The 20,134-nt window shown below is 46.9% G+C and overlaps 3 protein-coding genes across 4 annotated transcripts in view; 2 read left to right on the plus strand and 1 right to left on the minus strand.

Moving 5' to 3' along the window:
* Positions 1-4,484: 4,484 nt before the first annotated feature.
* LOC105354996 (CD209 antigen-like protein E) overlaps positions 4,485-20,134 on the plus strand; it is a 686,243-nt gene continuing 670,593 nt past the window's right edge. For both annotated transcript variants that reach the window (XM_023959701.1, XM_023959708.1), the window contains exons 1-3: positions 4,485-4,794; positions 5,080-5,190; positions 5,409-5,477. In XM_023959701.1, coding sequence (XP_023815469.1) covers positions 4,656-4,794; positions 5,080-5,190; positions 5,409-5,477 — 319 coding nt within the window. In that variant the 5' untranslated portion in view covers positions 4,485-4,655. The remainder of the gene's footprint in view (positions 4,795-5,079; positions 5,191-5,408; positions 5,478-20,134) is intronic.
* LOC111948167 (involucrin-like) lies at positions 11,949-14,799 on the plus strand. The gene has a single exon (XM_023959696.1). The coding sequence runs from the start codon at positions 13,111-13,113 to the stop codon at positions 14,725-14,727; it is 1,617 nt and encodes a 538-aa protein (XP_023815464.1). The 5' UTR covers positions 11,949-13,110; the 3' UTR covers positions 14,728-14,799.
* Positions 16,154-20,134, minus strand: part of LOC101157226 (histone-lysine N-methyltransferase 2B) — a 30,372-nt gene continuing 26,391 nt past the window's right edge. The window contains exon 36 of the mRNA XM_023959671.1: positions 16,154-17,028. Within this exon, the coding sequence (XP_023815439.1) occupies positions 16,753-17,028 (276 nt within the window). The 3' untranslated portion in view covers positions 16,154-16,752. The remainder of the gene's footprint in view (positions 17,029-20,134) is intronic.

Here is a 20,134-nt window from a genome sequence, read left to right on the forward strand (position 1 = left end):
GGGGAACCAGGCGTGTAGAGTCCATCCGTTCACCTTTTCTGCGTCGCACAAAGACACGGTGGTTGGAACCATAAATCTCACATTTGGACTCATCAGACCAAAGCCCAGATTTCCTCTGGTCTGATGTCCATTCCTGGTGTTCTTTAGTCCAAACAAGTCTCTTCTGCTTGTTGCCTTTCTTTAGCGGTGGTTTCCTAGCAGATATTCTAGCATGAAGGCCTGATTGACACAGTCTCCTTTGAACAGTAGAGCTGTGTCTGCTGCTAGAACTCTGTGTGCCATTGACCTGCTCTCTAATCTGAGCTGCTGTTAAGCTGCCATTTCTGAGGCTGCTGACTCGGATGAACTTATCCTCTGCAGCAGAGGAGACTCTTGGTCTTTCCTGGGGGGGGTCCACATGTGAGCCAGTTTCTTTTTAGCGCTTGATGGTTTTTGTGACTCACTTGGGGACACTTTCAAAGTTTTCACAATTTTTCAGACTGACTGACCTTCATTTCTTAAAGCAATGATGGCCACTCGTTTTTCTGTACTTAGCTGCTTTTTTCTGGCTATAATCCAAATTTTAACAGTCTATTCAGTAGGACTATCAGCTGTGCACAACACAACTGATGGTCCCAACCCCATTTATAGGGCCAGAAATCCTAATTATTAATTATAAACCTGACAGGGCACACCTGAGGAGTGAAACACATTTCAGGTGACTACCTCTAGAAGCTCATCCAGAGAATGACAAGAGTGTGAAAGCAGTGATCGAAGCAAAAGGTGGCTACTATGAAGAACCTACAATATGACATATTTTCAGTTGTTTCACCCTTTTTTGTTCTGTATATAATTCTACATGTGTTCATTCACAGTTTTGATGCCTTCAGTGTGAATCTACAATTTTATAGTCATGAAAATAAAGAAAACTCTTTGAATGAGAAGGTGTGTCCAAACCTTTGGTCTGTATATTAATCTAATAATGACTGACATCAACTAATAAACCACTTCTATGAACTAATAAACACTCTAAACACAAAGCTCAGTGGAATTGTCCTTTAGTGCAGAAAGTGTGCGTTGCTTCCTTTAGCGTCTGTGTGGACTTCCTGTTCAGAAATGACTTTGGCGGCACGTCAGCGGTTCTTCCTCCCAAACTGCTGTTCATCAGACAGGAGGAGCTGCTGGTTTCCCTCCTGCAGCTTCAGCACCAGTGGGATGTGATGTACACGATGCGTCTCATCAGAGTCTTCATCACTGCTGCTGGTTTAAAATCAGTTGAAGAGCAGCATTTTTATCTATTCTATGTCTTTATATCGTTGCACAAGGGACGTCTGCAGTCGCGTTTGAATTAGCTGGATGGAGAAGTATCACCTCAAAGTGGGAGGCCTGTTGCTTAACCACCAATACACCAAATGAAGAAGAGATGTGAGGTGTTGTTCACAAGTGAGAAGGGCATGGCATGTAAGATTGACAGGCTTAGCCTCAGCTGATAGTTGCAGAACGGTTTTTAGAGAAAAGGAACTGAAGAAAAAAGCAAAGCTCTTCTGTTATGGTCACAAACAGAACTGCCACTGGGGAGGCATCAGCATTTCATGATTTCTGTAAAATGATTGATATGGTCATGAATGTAGACGGGGGAGTCAGGCAGCCTCTTTGTTTCATAAAAAATCGATTGTCTTCAAAAGAAACCGGCTGTTGTGTTTATTGTCTGTGATGGGTTTGAAAAATAAAGTGTCCTTGTTTAGGGTTGAACTTTAGGAGTTTTATATGGTTTTGTTAGTTCTCACTGAGGTCTCATGATGGATAAAACACACAATAATGGTCTGACACAGCCAAGTCAACATCAGAGGACACACCAGCAGACAGGCTGGAGGTCCAGTGGTGTCCTCTGTTGTGAGTCACATGTTGGGTTAAAGCCAAACTATTTAAATATTTATAAACTCAGAGGCAAAAGGTCATCCATGTTATCAACATGAAGATTAAAATCTCCAGTTATTAAAATCCTATTATGCCTGAGAAGAATGACAGATACAAACTCAGAAAATTCCTGTAAGAAACCGGAAGAGGACTTGGTGGTCTGTAGACAGTCTCTGCTAAAATAGGTGGGATGCTGAACAGGAAGGAAGATGCTCAAACGAAGGATAATTGGTTAAAGTAACGGTTTCAGTTTTTCTACCTTCTTGAGCATTTGATGCTGTTCCACCACCTTTCTTACCTTCCCTAACAGAAAATAGAAATGATATCAGGTGGAGAGGCCTCAGTGAGAATAGCTGGAGCATCAGTTCCAAGTCAGGTTTCAGTCAAAAACAAGTCATTCAAATCAGATCATTCATTCTAAAAGACTTGTTAGAAAGAGATCTGATGTTGAAAACAGCCATGTTCAGTGTAGCAGGTGAATCCAGTGATTTTTCAGTTCATTTGGATTCTGAATCTGATGCTATGTGTGTAGGATGGAGACATCTGATGGAAAAATGTGACGTCTGTGATCTCTGCTTTTGATGTGTACTGGAATGAAGGATATGGAGGGAATGTGAGTGCTTTGGTCCAACCGTCAGCTGGAAGGAGCAGTGAGGGAGAAGAGCATGAGATCCATGTTCATGCCGTGGTGCAGCGGTAGGGCGCTCGACCCAGTGTTTGCCGTCAGTGTGTGAATGTGTGTGTGACTGTGTGTGTGTGCATGGGCTGTGACTGTAAAGCACTTTGGGCCTTCATAAGAAGGTAGGAAGCGCTATATAAGTATACCATTTCATCCTGAGATGAGAGCCTGGATGTCAGACGTCTGGTTGGAAAAGGTTCTATGATAAAATGTGGTGAAATTGTCAATGCAGTGGATGTTTATGGAGTGGCAGTAACTTTATTACCAGATATGGAGCTGAGGGATTCCAGAGACTTTGATGTCTCTGTAACGGCGTGAAGGTAGTGGTCCAGATTGATGCTTTGTAAGTTTAAGTGCTGGATGTGATGAATGAGGTGGATGAAGTCTGTTTTCAGAGTCTCAGACTGCTGGAACTGCTGGTAGGATCCTGGTCTTCCCCCACACCTACCAGGGAGTCCTCATCACACTTGCCACCCATCTTCTCATCAGCCTGCAGCCTTCATATGGACTCCTCACCCGTCAGCCGACGTCAGTCCGTCTGCTTCATGCGGTAGCGTTCAGACCCGTGTTACGCTCCACGTCTACGTTTAGTTCTATGCCGAGTGGCTCATGCTGCAAGCTCATCCTCTCCATGTCTGCCTCTCCAGGAATCACCACCAGCTCCGCCTCCAGCTTTGGTCACCGTTTGACACTCTTCAGGACTCCAAGCAAGGTTCAATTCTGCCACCTGTCAAAGCCACAAATCATCCAAGCCTGAACCCCCCACCCCCACTGGGACTCAATAAAGAGCACTTATTCAGCCACCTCCTGTTTCTGTTCTGCTCCTGGGTCCAGCCACGCTCATAACAATGTCATTGGTACCTGCATGGATTATGACGGTTAAGGCAGGGGGGGGGGTACAGGTGAGATGATTGTGGATGTCCTTGACTGATGCTTCAGAGATGGAGTGTGTTGCACCTCCTAATGTTCACTTCCCTGACAACGGAGTCTCCCAGGATGAGAACTAGGCGGCGCGATGATCCAGGGTCCGGTTCCTAAAGGTGGAAACCAGCCTGGTCTCAGTTGTGTGTTTGCTGTGCTGCTCTAAAGGAGGAAAACACAACTTCTTCTGGTACTTTTGGAAACTTCTCTGTCATTCTGAAAGCAGCACTGAGAACAAAAGAGGAGGAGGAACAAATGTGGATCAACATTAGAGGAGGTGGGATCATCAAAGTTCACCTCCTCCCTTTAGAAACTATTCTAGAAACTTTTGGACAAACTTCATATTTGATGGATTCAATGTGTCATGCTATCTATTTCAAAGTACAAATATGTCTGTTCATGATTCAGAATCATTCTAATGGCATCATTTACATGTGAGACTGGATACAAATATGTCAAATAAATAAAAACTAAATATTCTGAAATGATATTCATGTCATAACAAAGTTAACTGTAAATGGATGTTAGTATTGAAATTCTTCCAGTCTTTGTAGATTCATTTACAGCAGAACATTCAAGTTCCCCCAAATAAATGATGCAGCAGATTTACTTGCAGTTCAGAAATTGAAGAACTTTGTTTCTGAACAGGAACCAAGAACTGCTGTGCATGAAAAAGATAAGAATGTGTTTAAACTTAATGATCAACAGTTCTGATAATAGATCTAATAATGATTTTACTTTGTCATCTCATGTCTGCATTTGGGAGGATTGATAAAACACAAAGACCCCCTGAATGTGGTGTCATGTCAGGAAAATAGTTTACTATTAAAAAAAAACTTATTAAAAATAAACTTAAATGACAAGATGTCACAAACAAAAACATTACTGATACACAATAAAAAAACGAATCAGGCTACTTAAAGCTAAATAAAATATATTAATTTAATAAAGAAGTTGATAGTAACTGAATGTTTGTGCTGAAGTTCTTCCAGTGGTTGTATTGAATTGAATGGGAGTCTCTCTGCAGCATCAGTGCATGAAAGAGTGAATGACATGAGTGGAGTTTGTTCTGCTGCTACTTCCTGAATGTTTGCAGTTCAGAGCTGACTGCTTTCATCAGGAAACAGTGAAGTCTGCTCAGTTAGTTTGATCTCTAAAGATGTCCACACAAACTGAAGCTGCAGCAGATTGGAGAGGGAAATTTAGCAGAAATCTTCATCCAGATGGAAGAGAACAAAGTGAGGTGGAGATGTTAGATGATGAAGAGCAGCACTCTGATCATGGATTACAACAAACCGGTGAGCAGAAAAACTTCAGACTAAATACTACAATATTATTTCATACCAACCTCAAATCATTTGGACCAAATCACTGTTATTTCTCTGATATTTGGATTATTTAGTGAAACAATGACATTTGGAAATGTAGATTCTAAATAATCATCATGTTCAAATAAAGAACTTCCCTTTTTGTCCTTCTAGAAAGAGACATTGCTGCAATACTGTTCAGTCAGGAAGAAATTGTAGCATGCATGACAACGGTTTGAATAGAATTCTGGAAATAAACTAAATCTGCTTTTTTAGAAAATCAGAAGCAGAAGAATCTTCAAGCTGAGAGAAGAAACTGTTTCAGAGTTTTCAAGTTTTCTCTGGGAGTTTTCTGTTTCCTGATTCTGGCTGGACTCATGACTCGCTGTAAGAATTCAACATTTGATTTCTAACATCTCATATTCAGTTTTTAAGTCATTCAATCTTTTTGTGTTTTTTAAATGTTTTTGTTTTTGTTAAGTCAGTTTTCTTTAGATACAGAAGAAAAAACACTAACAGTAATTGTATTGTTACCATGACAACAATGTCTTCCAGAAATCATGAAAAAACTTCTTTTGATTCATATCAAAGTGATTCTGTTTCAGATCATCTGGTGTCTTTGGAAAAAAACAGACTGAAAACCAGAAACAATCACCTGCAGACTGAACTTTCAGGTAAAATAGTTTCTAAATATTTACTCAAAATGTTGAACAAACTATTTCTAAAAATGTCTTTGGGTTTTTTTTGTTCCTCTTTTATTTAAACCTGCTTGAGTTCAGCCTCACATGGACTGTGATCACAGTGATCACGGTTTCACACATCTATCATCAGTTCTGAACTAAACTGATCCAGGAGGAGAAGAAACATTTATTCCCTACTTGGGTTTGTTTGTAGATGTTTAGTTTTCAGATTTTGACACGACTTTCTCAGCCAACAACAGTCGTTTTCAGGATGAAATGAAGCAGCTGAAAGATGAAAATGAAGGTCAGACAATCTAACAATGAAGGGAGTCGTTTTTCACGTTTTTCCATTTTAAAAAGAGTTTTAGGTCTTTGTTTATCTTCTTTCTCTTTCGGCTTTTCCCATCAGGGGTCGCCACAGCGAATCATCCTTTTCCACCTCACTCTATCATGAACATCTTCTACCCTAACGTTAGCCAACTTCATGTCCTCTGTTAAGACATCCATATATCTCCTCTTTGGCCGTCCTCTTGCCCTCCGGCCAGGCAGCTCCATCTCCAACATCCTTCTACCAATATATCCACTATCCCTCCTCTGAACATGTCCAAACCATCTCAGTCTGGCTTCTCTGACTGTGTCGCTAACACAGGCAACATGAGCCGTCCCTCTGATGTACTCGTTCCTTATCCTGTCTAACCTGGTCACTCCTAAGGAGAACCTCAACATCTTCATCTCTGCTACCTCCATCTCAGCCTCTTGTCTCTGTCTCACTGCTACCGTCTCTAACCCATAGAGCAGAGCTGGTCTCACCACTGTCTTGTACACCTTTCCTTTGAGTCTTGCTGGCACTCTTCTGTCACACAACACTCCTGACACTTTCCTCCATCCGCTCCAACCTGCCTGCACTCGCCTCTTCACCTCTTTTCCACACTCCCCATCACACTGAACTGTTGACCCCAAGTACTTAAACTCCTGCACCTTCTTCACCTCAGCCCCCTGTAACCTAACGCTTCTACCTTGATCCCTCTCGTTCAGACACATGTATTCTGTCTTACTACGACTGACCTTCATACCTCTTCTTTCCAGAGCAAACCTCCACCTCTCTAGCTGTTCCTCCACCTGCTCTCTACTCTCACTGCAAATTACAATGTCATCCGCAAACATCATTGTCCAGGGAGATTCCTGTCTTACCTCGTCTGTCAGCCTGTCCATCAGCATAGCAAACAAAAAAGGACTCAAAGCTGATCCTTGGTGTAGTCCCACCTCCACCTTGAACTCCTCTGTCTGACCTACAGCACATCTCACCACCGTCATACTTCTCTCATACATGTCCTGAACTACTCTGACATACTTTTCTGCCACTCCAGACGACCTCATACATACCTTTAGGTCTTTGTTTATATGATAATAAAAGAGAAAACAGGTGTTAAAATATAAAATCAGTGGAACAGCTGGACTTGTAGGCAGAACAGCTGTTTGCTAAAAGGTTTATCAGAGGTTCATATTGATGTTTAAACTTCTCCTTTTCCAAATGTTGCATATTTGTTCTGTGTTCATGTTTTCTAATGAGTTCAAAGATTCTCTGCTGACATCCAGACTATGACTGAGACGCCTTTATCACTCATGAAGACACCAAACCTTTGATCCAACACAAACACAATTGTGTCTCCACCTCTGTCTATGTGATGAGAAAAGCAACAATTTGATCAGAAACAATATTATCATTCCAATATTGAACACAGACTTTCAGACTGTCTGTAGTCAAAGCACGACTGCAAATGATCAGATTCATTCTGTTAAGGAGCTGAAGAACAAACTAAGATGAGAATCTTAGAGAACCATCAACACCACAATACTGAACCCTTTTCCTTCATCTAAACTCTTGTTCTGAACCTTTTTCCCTGCATAGATCCTCCTGAATGGACTACAGTTAAAGTTAGCTTATGTCCAGCATGTGGTGGAATTTATCCAGACTACTTAAGGTTGATATCCATGACAGCAAAACATGAGGCTCAGTGTTTTACCAAAGGACACTTGAACACATGTGCAGGCAGATTGGGAATCAAACCTGCCTAAACTGCTCCCCCTCTGCATCATGACCAACCCCCCCACTAAAGTGAAGATTGCTTGGTATCTGTTGAAGGCCATGTGATTGTTCATTTAAGTCTGTGATTTTCAACCAGCGTGCCGCGGTACACTAGTGTACCGTGGGAGATGGTCAAGTGTGCCGTGGGAAATTGCCCTCATTAACTGATCTCACTAATCAGTTAATGATTCTGATTGTAAATGTGTGAAATCCTTTAAAAAAATACAGAAAATGTTTGTAACATCATAATTCAGACCAGTTTATGAAGTGAATTTAGACCAGAGGTAAACAGAATGTTTGATCACAGGTTCTGGCATGAGAGGATTACAGAAGATCCAAACGACTACTTCCATGCAGTGTCCTTAAGTGCTGACGGGAAATGGACATGACTGTATTATACAAACTACAAAAACTGGATCTGTGAGAAAAAGAATTCTGGATCTTTCTGTTTCTGAGCTGTGCATTGATTTAACTGTTTAGTAATTTAACTACAAACATGTTTTATCTTTTTTATTTCTTTTTGTTTACTTCATTGACATTTCAAGCCTGAACTGTTTTTCCTTGAACCTGGTAGTCATATCAGAGAAGTTGTGTAGAATGGAAAGCTGGAAACTGGTTTACTGAGGTTCAGAAAGGTCTCAGTCTCTGTTCTCACTAACTTTGCTGATGTTTTCTCTGGTCCTGAAAGAGTTAACACCTCTGACAGATGCAACACTTTTTCTGTTTCTAGTCTTTAGGGGAGAACAGGAAACTCATGGAGAGTCAGAAAAGAAGAAATACATAAATGAAATTGTTTTAAACTAAACGTATTAACACACCCAAGTCCATCCTCACACAATTCACATTTATCTTCAGAAATATTTAGCCTCAGAAAGGAGGAAGACAGAGTGAAGACACACAGGACATTCACTGTCCAGACTGTCTGAACCTCTGGTCCAGTGGACCCAAACAGCCTGGATGGAATATGAATGTGTAGGGGGGGGGGGGTGTACAGCAGGGGGGTCAAACTCCAGGTCTGGAGGTACGGTCTCCTGCTGATTTTCCAGAAATGCTGTCTCATCTACTTCTAAAGATCTTAAATTTGGTATTTTATGTTGCTTTAGTGGTCTAGTATAATAATAATAATAATAATAATAATAATAACAATAATAATAATAAAGCTCTCTACCCCCACCTGGTGGTGACTTATAGGGAATGTTTTCCCACGTTTCCATAAATGTCATCTTGGTCCAACTCCTCAAAGATCAACCCACCTTCACCAGATCTGAACCAGTAGTGGGTTGTGTGTGTTGCTAAACTCCAACAAACTAAACTCCAAGCAGCTTTTATTTGTTCCAGTTCTTTTTTTTAACGTGTCCAACAGCTGAGCAGACAGATGAGAGCTGAAGCCTCTAGAGTTGGACAGATTCTACTGTTACAGCAGGGGGGGGGGGTCTTCTGACACATAAGATGTATATTTCTTTAAACCCGTTTTGTACTTTAAGCTAAACTTTTTTAATATTTAATTTATATTTGTGATCGTTTTTTGTTATTGTTGGACGGAAAAGAAGAGGAAAGAAGGGAGGGATGTTAGAGGCAGGGGGTAAGGGCAAAAATGAAAGGGGGGGTAACGGAAATCTGGAAGATGCTTACAGAAGTGGTGGTGGGGGGGTGGGGGGGGGGTCCAATCATTAAGTGGCAGGATACTGGAGGATTATCATCACTACAAAAGGGGCGGGGCCTGTCCACACACACTCAAGTGTTACAAACACACCTGGTGGCTCCAAAGATCTTCACATACAATCATGTCAACATGAACTCAACACAACTACACACACACACACACATGCACACAAACCAACACATCTTTGTCTGCATTTCATTCTGTCACACAAACTATAGTGCAAATGTTCTGCTGAGGTGGATGATGGGATGTAAACAGAGGGAGGGAGCCCGGCCGCCCCCACACCAAGACCCCTGCAGAGGCAGCAGTTACCAGAACCCCCCTGACACCGGCACGGTATAGCAGATGTGGGGACTCCCCCCCAGCGGGCAATTCAGCCAGACACCCAGAACAGGGCGAGGGGGATGGCTGCAGGGGCCCCCCAACACCAGAGCAGGGAGGCACAGGAGCCCACAGAGTGCTGCCGTAGCCCAGCCAGGAGGATAGCCCCCACTGTGCCAGGAGGACCCCCCTCCAAACAAACTAAGGCTACGTTCACACTGCAGGGCTTAATGCTCACTTCGGATTTTTTGAAAAAATCTTATTTGTTTGCTAGACCGTTCACATTTCCAAGTAAATCCGAACTTTTGTGATCTCCAGTGTGACCGTGACACGACCCAAACGAGACCCGCATGCGCAGAAGCCAGAAGAATACTCAACGGTGAACGACGTCACCTGTTTGCGGAGCAGATGTCAACAACAGTGTTGTCAAAAGCGGAGCTCTTTTTGTAATATTAAATTTATTTTCACGAAGGAGCAGCACAATTACAATCTTCTCATTTTAAGAAGGCAATGGAGTCGGGATCGTCTGTACCCACTGTTGTGGAATGGAAATGTGTTTGTGTTGGGGCCGCGCGCCCCGTGTGTGTGCAAGCGCGTGCCGCGATAGAGAATAGGGGGGGGCAGTGTGTGCGCGCATTCATGTTGTGTGTTACGGAGGACGGTAATAAAAGAAGGTTTCCCCCAAAATAAATGCTATGGACTCTTTATTAACCCGCTCTGGAGAATCTAAGGATCAGAACAGGGAGGAGGAGGAGGATCGCCTCGGGTCCTCCGCGCTTCTGAGCACAGTCGGAAGGGGAGAAAGAAAAAAAAGTTATCGCGGGAAAGGTTCAACACCACGCTCTGCCATTTATCTGGAATTTTTTTCAAAAACCGCCCAGCCCTGGAGTTTGGCCTGAAAAGAGCGATCAGCCCAAATATTAATCCAATCAGTGACCTCCCTTCTCTTCCACTGACTGATCTCAGCAGCATCGTCCACCATGGTTGATATTTACGTTCTCGTTCCCGCCTACTTTAACGCAAAATGATGACGTTTGTTGCGTGTCGATGACGTACAGTTCGGAATCAAGTCGCCTGGCCGGTCAGACGGCGGTCACAATTGAAAAGAACGGCTACAATTCGGAATCAGGACGGCAAACCCACGGGGCCTGGGTCGCAATTGAAAAGATCGGATCTGTGTCATTCAGACTGTCATGAAAAGATCGGAATTGGGTCGTTTCAGCCTGCAGTGTGAACGTAGCCTAACAGCCTTCCAACACCTGGGAGTTTAGGGCATCCCCCCTCCCCGACCCCAGGCATGAGCCAGGGCCCCCCCAAGGGAGATCCGCCCCACGCTCCAGGCAACCACCCACCAAGGTCGGGGAGAGAGCCAGGCAGAGAGGGGGAGGGGTCCTTGAAGAACGTAGTAAACATTGTCCTACTAGGCTCACCCACAGTTGCAATTTTGGAGGGGGTCAGCGCTCAAGTCAAAGATCCCCCCCCGTGGAGAGAGGGCTGCCTGGCCCCGGAAGCTGGCATCCGAGGGACACGGCCCCCGGGCTAAGAGCCTGGCTCCCCCCAGCAGGGATGTGGTAGAGGACAGATGATCAGAGGTCCCACCTTCTTGGTGTAAAGTATGTGTTATTTGTGTGTGTTTGTGTGTTGGTTGTGTGCATATTGTTGAGGTTTTCATCTCTGGCTCATAGGAACTTCCTGAATCATTTCAAATACCAACTTCTCTATGACATCATCAGCCAGCTTGTATTGTGTGTGAAATCCTCTTTAGGTCTTCATGCTTCACTCTAGCAGCAGCAAGTTCTGACTGATTCATTAAAGCATCGATTGAAACAATTGGACCCAATTTCTCTCAAGAATCTGAATTTCTAGTTTAGTCTGTGTTGCTTCTACCTTTAAACACAGTTCAGTAAATAAATAAATACAAATTCTGTAATATTGTCACAGAAAATCAAACTTCCATGTCAGTCAGTGGTGATCCATCCACTCACATTTGTCTGTTTGTGGAGACCATCCAGCAGACGGACCCATCCAGGATTCTCCATTCTGGTTCAGGTTTATGGAAAAAATCCTATTTGGAAGAAAGAAAAAAAAGGTTTACTTTAGTTTATTTAGCATAAGTGAGTTTATTCACTGATGACAGACTAGTTTTACATTGAAAACATTTCTACAAGCCCTAAGTCCTGAATTAAAAATGATCTTTATGATGTTTTTGTTTCATTCTAGACACTTTTCAGCCTGTTTGGTTCTTTGAGTCCTTTACATTTTCTAAATCTGCCTCTCTACTAACAAATAACTGGTTACATTTATACATATTTTATCTAGATGTGTTCTTTTTAAATAGAAGAAAAAGAAGCAAACATTGAATTTGTCTTTAAAGTTCTAAAGCTGTAAAGTTAAATCCAGATTTCTGCAATAATCCGGATCTGAAATCAGTTCCATCCATCAGCATCCAGACTGACAGCAGGTGGAAAACATGAGTCACAGAAAGACAAGTCCCAGACATGAAGCTCCTCATGTCTGATGTCAGGAACTGCCTGGTGACTGGGGCTCTTCCGACGGGCCCCGGTCGGGCCCAGCTAGAAGGAACGTGGAACCACTCTCCCATGGGGGAGACCTCCAAAGGGGCGGCGCCATGTGGTTCTGGTGGCTGCTGAGTCCACCTGGAACAGATGCTCAGTGGAACATCAGTAGAGTTTGATGCCGTAGCGTCTGGGCTTTGCATGTGATTGAGGTCTTTCTGCAGAGCTCCTCCTTTGACTCTTCATCCTCCTGATGGCTTCAAATCTCCTCTGGGGAGTTTCTGCTTCACTTCTGCTAAACAGTTGAAGTCAAAAATCAGAGCTTTGTTCCAAGATCATCTGCTTTCTGTTCCATCAGCTGCTCTTTATTGGCCTCATTTAACATCTAACCGTCTGAAGTCACCAAGCTTAGCCTGGAAGTACCAGTATAATGACCCGGACGGGCCTTGGGAGCACGACGTTCCTCTGCCTCTACCACGGTGGAGGAAGGCGGGAAATTCTTGGAGGAAAGGTGCGTTTCTGACCACCAAGATGTCCATTCAGCAGCCTGGAAGGACCGGTTCAGTTGGGCGGGAAGCTCTCAGTCGGTTTCCTCTGAAGTTCTTTTCAGCATCATGAGAAGCTGCTCATGAAGATGAAGATTAAAAAAACACCAATTAGGTCATTCTCACGTGACCACAAGGACTGACGTCACCACAAGTGTTGTCAGTCACGTGAGGTGAAGGACAGACAAACAGTGATGTCACCAGAGGGCGTGGCAGTCAAATGATGTCATCTCCAGACACCTACAGAAAAATGATGTCATAATGATGTCATAATGATGTCATTTCAGAGGAATTAAAATGATTAAAATGACATCATCTGACATCATTTAACATCCAGTTACTTCCTCTCCAAAGTTTCTAAATACTCCATCTTTCTGAGTCTTGCAGCATTTTAAAGATCTAAAGAGAGATTTCCAAGCATTTACAGAAACTCCTGTTTCCAAAAACGTTCAAGCCTTCAGCTCTTTCACAAATTCACTTCAATCCAGAACCAGCCATGTTCCACAACAATGTGTTTAAAGGTCTTGGAGCTACCAGCTCTTCAACTGAATCCCTCTGGGATTCGGACAGCCAGATGCCAGACCACTCCAGAAAGCAGGAGCAGGGATTCAAAGGATTCACTCAGAGAGCAAAGCAAAGTGTTTGGAAATGGTTCAAACGCGGAAATAAAACCCCCAGGGATCAGATAACCTGGGAGGACCTGTACAAGGACAAACAGCAGGAACTGGATTATTTGGTGGAGCAGAACAATTCTCTCCGGACAGCTCTCCAAAACCTGCAGATGCTCCTTAAGGAAGCTGAGAAGCTGAGAAACGATTCCATCTCAGCCAACCTCACTGACAGAGCTCTGAACTTCACGTATCTGACACGTGAGGCTGAAGGAGTTCAGGAAGATCAGCCTGGATTTCAAGCAGAAAGTCAACACCAACACGATCAAACCAGCATCTTGGACTTAGAGCTGCAAAATGAGGAAATGGTCCAGGAACTTGAAAAGCTTCAGGACAAACTTCTTGTTTTGTCAGACAGAAAAGCCAAGTATGAGCCTGCAGGAGACCACCTCAAAGCTGCCCAGGACCAGAACTCAGTCCTCAAAGAAAAGCTTCTGCAACTTCAATCAAAGATCCAACAAGAGGAAGCTCTGCTGATGATGACTCCGGACATTTCTCCTGAGGATCTGCAGGAAGAATACCGAGATCAGATCCAGGCCTTAGAGCAGGAAAATGCAGTTCTCCAGAAGGACTTGGAAGATCTCAAGAAGAAACGCAGTAAAGAAGCAGCAATGAGGATCGATTTGATATGCATTGAAGCCCAAAAAAGCCACTTGGAGGACCAATGCCAGCACATCCGGGAGGTCATTCAGATCCACAGTGAACAGCAGGATGGAGAACTCGTCTATCCTGAACAGATCCAGGAGTTAAAATGTCAAATAAATTCCCTTGAAAAAGAAAAGGAAGACCTTCTGGAAGAACAAAGGAAGGTGGAAAATGCAGAATCAGACATTAAAATGCTGCTAAAAGAATTCCATCAGGTGGTAAAAAATGTAGATGAATTGAAAAAGAAAAACTGCCACCTGAAATGGGAATTCATGGAGCTGAACGTGGATTTCTTTGAGAGACAACGAATACCGGCCAAGCTCGAAGCTTCTACAAAAGAACAGGAGTCTTTGAGGAAGGAAAATGCAGTTCTGGCTGAGCAGGTTTCAGAATGCAGATCCAAGATCCACCAGCAGAAATCTGTTCAGAACCAGCCTCAGAGTCCTGCTAGAAACCGGCCAAGTCTGATCCCCAGACCCATGTCTGTGAGAAACCCAGAACATAAGCAGGTTTCCATGGATACTGGAAGGACCCAACAGCCTCAGAGTCCTGCTAGAAACCGGCCAAGTCTGAGACCCAAACCCGTGTCTGTGAGAAACCCAGAACCAAAGCAGGTTTCCATGGATACTGGAAGGACCCAACAGCCTCAGAGTCCTGCTAGAAACCAGCCAAGTCTGAGACCCAGACCCGTGTCTGTGAAAAGGTCCGAACTACCAAAGAAGGTTTCCAAGGTTCCTAAAAAGACCCAACCTAAGAAACAACAGAGCCTCAGAGAGCTAGAAAGAGGCTGGAGAACGTAGTGGATCTAGAAATCTTTATTTAGCTTGTAGGATGTTTGCTGGGATTAGATCCAGAAAATCTAGTGATGCTTTATCTTTTTAGTATTTAGTTATTTATTTGTTAGTTGATTATTAATTTATTGATAAGTTTATTTATTTAGATTGTTGTTTATTAGTATTTGTGGTAGGCATGTATTTAAAAATTTTTTTTTTTCAATTTTACTCTGACAGCAAAGAAAAAGTCAAATAAAAGTCTAGAAATCTGTTCAAATGTGTTCATGTGACTCTTCTAAATCATAACTGGGGTTTTAATGATGTTATATTTTTCATCATAGACTGTAAATGTTTTTAAAAAACTGACTTAAGGTTGTAAAGAAGTTCAGAAAAGATGGGTTTGGAGTTTAGGGTTAGTATAGTTATAGTTCAAATGTCTAGTTTTTATGTCACATGGGTTCCCAAAATAAGCTAGAAAAAATGGGGCGGCACGTTGGTTTGTTGGGTCAGTTCTGGTTCCTGACGGACCCGTGTCTGCGTGGGTTTCCTCCGAGGGCTTCGGTTCCCCCCACCTGTTTAGAAGAACCATTCTGTGGTTCCTGATAGTTTAGGATCTACTAGAAGAGTCACAGACGACGACTTCCAGCTTTTTGTTGTGCAGGACGACTCCCCAAAAATGACAACTAAAACAAAAAAAAGATGAAATTTGGCCCCAAAAAATCAGTCCCACTAAATTCTTAGTTCCACATGAAAAGAGCGGCCTGTGGGTTTCCTCCCAGGACTCCGGTTTTCCCCCCTAATTGTAAGTGATTGGCTTGTGACTGAAAAATTCCCCCTCCCTGAATCGCCACCTTATCGTGGTGGGGGGATTTGAGTGCCTGAATTTACCCCCAGGAGCAACTTTGTCAAAGGCATCTGCCCTGCTCCTAACAGGTGGGGGGGCAGATGCCCCATCAGAAGAAGGTTTGGACTTCCAGTGGGTCCAAGCCTTCATCTGATGGTGCAGCTCCTGGGGGGGTCAGGCAGGACTAAGGGCGATTCAAAGAAACCTCATGAATACAGAAACAGCAAAGATCCAGTTTCTGGGTCAGAACCACAGAACTGCATGGCTGTGGACCCTCAGAGAGAATGATCTGAATCTACAACTACATGTTTAAATTCCAGCAGATGATATTCATCCAGATGAAGTTTCCCTCCACTTAGAGAAGAAAACAAACTACTGTTTTTTTCTGAATTTTCTTTTTTTTGGTGACAAAATATTAATAAACGGTTAGAAGTTCTCAGGAGTTCTGGTCCTCCTGCAGGATCTACCTGAACTGTCACTAATGTGACCCGTTCTGTTCAGAAGCAGCTCCACACATTAGACTGTGAGGGCGGTTCTGATGAACCCAAAGTGACCAAGGAGAAGCTTCTCAGCAGAACCAGAATCTCAACCTGAACAGAGAAGAAAAAGTTTGTGTCTGAATTTCATTTATTAAATACAATCTGAACTGTAAAAAACCGGCAGGACAAAATCTTTACGGAACATAATTTAGAAAAGTGACGGTAAAAAACAATCCAGCAGGTTTAGAAAGTCTGTACAACTATTTACAGGCTCCAGCAACGAAAACGTCTCAGGAGGCGCCGCTAGAACCCTTCAGTCAGAACACAGCTGACCTTTGACCTCTGACCCTTAGCTCACCCGTGACAGGTAAGCAGCGCCGTTTCTCACCTTTTTAAAAGCTCAAAAGCATTTATTTCAAAATCCACATTTATTGTTTAAATATAAGAAAAGACTGAAAGGGGCGGAGCATAGTTAACCCCGCCCCTCAGAGCTTTAAAACACGCTATAGTTAAAAAAATATCAGACAAATGCAGGAGAGCAGACCGAGTCGGATCAAAGACAACAGATGAAACAAAAAGGAGGTTTTTCAGAGTGAGGGAGGAAAACGGAGACGCCAACGTTCCAGGAGAACCTGCTCTGCTCCCCCATGTGGAGGTGGGCTCCAGAGGAGCCCCCGGGGATCTGGGTTCTTCTTATTGCTTCATCTCCCAGAATTCAAAGCGGCGCCTTCAGTTCAGGAAGCGGCGGCATCGCCGCGTCCCACAGTTGCAGTGCAGCTTGTTGTCTTCGTCCTCGATGGGGAACTTGTAGTCGTAGGTGAGCTCCTCCCCCCGGTAGATCTTCCTCAAGGCGAAGATGACGATGTGCTTGCGGCCGTCCACGTTGATGACGCGGGAGTAGCAGTTGGGCTCGCACGAGTGGTTGATGAAGCGGGCGGCGTTGCCTTGCATGGTGGCGTCCACCACGTCGAAGTCGTCGATGCGGAACATGTAGCAGCCGATGCCCTGCAGGAGAGACGCAGGAAGCAGAGGTGAGCCGTTCTGACCGCCGTGAGGCGGGGGGCGTCCACTTTCACTGTCAGAAACGCCACCGTGAGGCGGGGGGCGTCCACTTTCACTGTCAGGAACGCCACCGTGAGGCGGGGGGCGTCCACTTTCACTGTCAGGAACGCCACCGTGAGGCGGGGGCGTTCCCTTTCACAGAGAGGAACGCCACCGTGAGGCGGGGGCGTCCCCTTTCACAGAGAGGAACGCCACCGTGAGGCGGGGGGCGTCCACTTTCACTGTCAGGAACGCCACCGTGAGGCGGGGGGCGTCCACTTTCACTGTCAGGAACGCCACCGTGAGGCGGGGGCGTCCCCTTTCACAGAGAGGAACGCCACCGTGAGGCGGGGGGAACGCCACCGTGAGGCGGGGGCGTCCCCTTTCACTGTCAGAAACGCCACCGTGAGGCGGGGGGGCGTCCACTTTCACTGTCAGAAACGCCACCGTGAGGCGGGGGGGCGTCCACTTTCACTGTCAAGAACGCCACCGTGAGGCGGGGGGCGTCCACTTTCACTGTCAGGAACGCCACCGTGAGGCGGGGGGGCGTCCACTTTCACTGTCAGGAACGCCACCGTGAGGCGGGGGGCGTCCACTTTCACTGTCAGAAACGCCACCGTGAGGCGGGGGGCGTCCACTTTCACTGTCAGGAACGCCACCGTGAGGCGGGGGCGTCCCCTTTCACAGAGAGGAACGCCACCGTGAGGCGGGGGGCGTCCACTTTCACTGTCAGGAACGCCAGCGTGAGGCGGGGGCGTTCCCTTTCACAGAGAGGAACGCCACCGTGAGGCGGGGGGCGTCCACTTTCACTGTCAGGAACGCCACCGTGAGGCGGGGGCGTCCACTTTCACTGTCAGGAACGCCACCGTGAGGCGGGGGCGTTCCCTTTCACAGAGAGGAACGCCACCGTGAGGCGGGGGCGTCCACTTTCACTGTCAGGAACGCCACCGTGAGGCGGGGGGCGTTCCCTTTCACAGAGAGGAACGCCACCGTGAGGCGGGGGCGTCCACTTTCACAGAGAGGAACGCCACCGTGAGGCGGGGGCGTTCCCTTTCACAGAGAGGAACGCCACCGTGAGGCGGGGGCGTCCCCTTTCACAGAGAGGAACGCCACCGTGAGACGGGGGGCGTCCACTTTCACTGTCAGGAACGCCACCGTGAGGCAGGGGCGTCCCCTTTCACTGTCAGGAACGCCACCGTGAGGCGGGGGCGTCCCCTTTCACAGAGAGGAACGCCACCGTGAGGCGGGGGCGTCCCCTTTCACAGAGAGGAACGCCACCGTGAGGCGGGGGCGTCCACTTTCACTGTCAGGAACGCCACCGTGAGGCGGGGGCGTCCCCTTTCACAGAGAGGAACGCCACCGTGAGGCGGGGGCGTCCCCTTTCACAGAGAGGAACGCCACCGTGAGGCGGGGGCGTCCCCTTTCACAGAGAGGAACGCCACCGTGAGGCGGGGGCGTTCCCTTTCACAGAGAGGAACGCCACCGTGAGGCGGGGGCGTCCCCTTTCACAGAGAGGAACGCCACCGTGAGGCGGGGGCGTCCACTTTCACTGTCAGGAACGCCACCGTGAGGCGGGGGGCGTCCACTTTCACTGTCAGGAACGCCACCGTGAGGCGGGGGCGTCCCCTTTCACAGAGAGGAACGCCACCGTGAGGCGGGGGCGTCCCCTTTCACAGAGAGGAACGCCACCGTGAGGCGGGGGCGTTCCCTTTCACAGAGAGGAACGCCACCGTGAGGCGGGGGCGTCCACTTTCACTGTCAGGAACGCCACCGTGAGGTGGGGGCGTCCCCTTTCACAGAGAGGAACGCCACCGTGAGGCGGGGGCGTCCCCTTTCACAGAGAGGAACGCCACCGTGAGAGCGGGGGGGCGTCCACTTTCACTGTCAGGAACGCCACCGTGAGGCGGGGGCGTCCCCTTTCACTGTCAGGAACGCCACCGTGAGGCGGGGGCGTCCCCTTTCACAGAGAGGAACGCCACCGTGAGGCGGGGGCGTCCCCTTTCACAGAGAGGAACGCCACCGTGAGGCGGGGGCGTCCACTTTCACTGTCAGGAACGCCACCGTGAGGCGGGGGGCGTCCACTTTCACTGTCAGGAACGCCACCGTGAGGCGGGGGCGTCCCCTTTCACAGAGAGGAACGCCACCGTGAGGCGGGGGCGTCCCCTTTCACAGAGAGGAACGCCACCGTGAGGCGGGGGCGTTCCCTTTCACAGAGAGGAACGCCACCGTGAGGCGGGGGCGTCCACTTTCACTGTCAGGAACGCCACCGTGAGGCGGGGGCGTCCACTTTCACAGAGAGGAACGCCACCGTGAGGCGGGGGCGTCCCCTTTCACAGAGAGGAACGCCACCGTGAGGCGGGGGCGTCCCCTTTCACAGAGAGGAACGCCACCGTGAGACAGGGGGCGTCCACTTTCACTGTCAGGAACGCCACCGTGAGGCGGGGGCGTCCCCTTTCACAGAGAGGAACGCCACCGTGAGACAGGGGGCGTCCACTTTCACTGTCAGGAACGCCACCGTGAGGCGGGGGCGTCCACTTTCACTGTCAGGAACGCCACCGTGAGGCGGGGGCGTCCCCTTTCACAGAGAGGAACGCCACCGTGAGACAGGGGGCGTCCACTTTCACTGTCAGGAACGCCACCGTGAGGCGGGGGCGTCCCCTTTCACTGTCAGGAACGCCACCGTGAGGCGGGGGCGTCCCCTTTCACTGTCAGGAACGCCACCGTGAGGCGGGGGCGTCCCCTTTCACAGAGAGGAACGCCACCGTGACGCGGGGGCGTCCCCTTTCACAGAGAGGAACGCCACCGTGAGGCGGGGGCGTCCACTTTTATGTCAAGCACGCGATCAGAGTCCCTGCGGCGTGTTTACAGCCTCAGGCGCGGCGTGATTCTGTAGCCCAGGTCCAGGGCTGCATTTCCACTGCAGGTCTTGATGCCCAAATCCGATTTTCTGACTATATCCGATTTTTTTGACGACCCGCTTCCATCATCTTTTAAAAGTGGCCCGTATCTACACTACACTGCTGAAACTATCAAACGTAGACGTTCTGAGGACGACGTAAACGTAGCATTT

Source organism: Oryzias latipes, chromosome 11, assembly GCF_002234675.1.
Source record: "Oryzias latipes chromosome 11, ASM223467v1".
NCBI lineage: Eukaryota > Metazoa > Chordata > Actinopteri > Beloniformes > Adrianichthyidae > Oryzias > Oryzias latipes.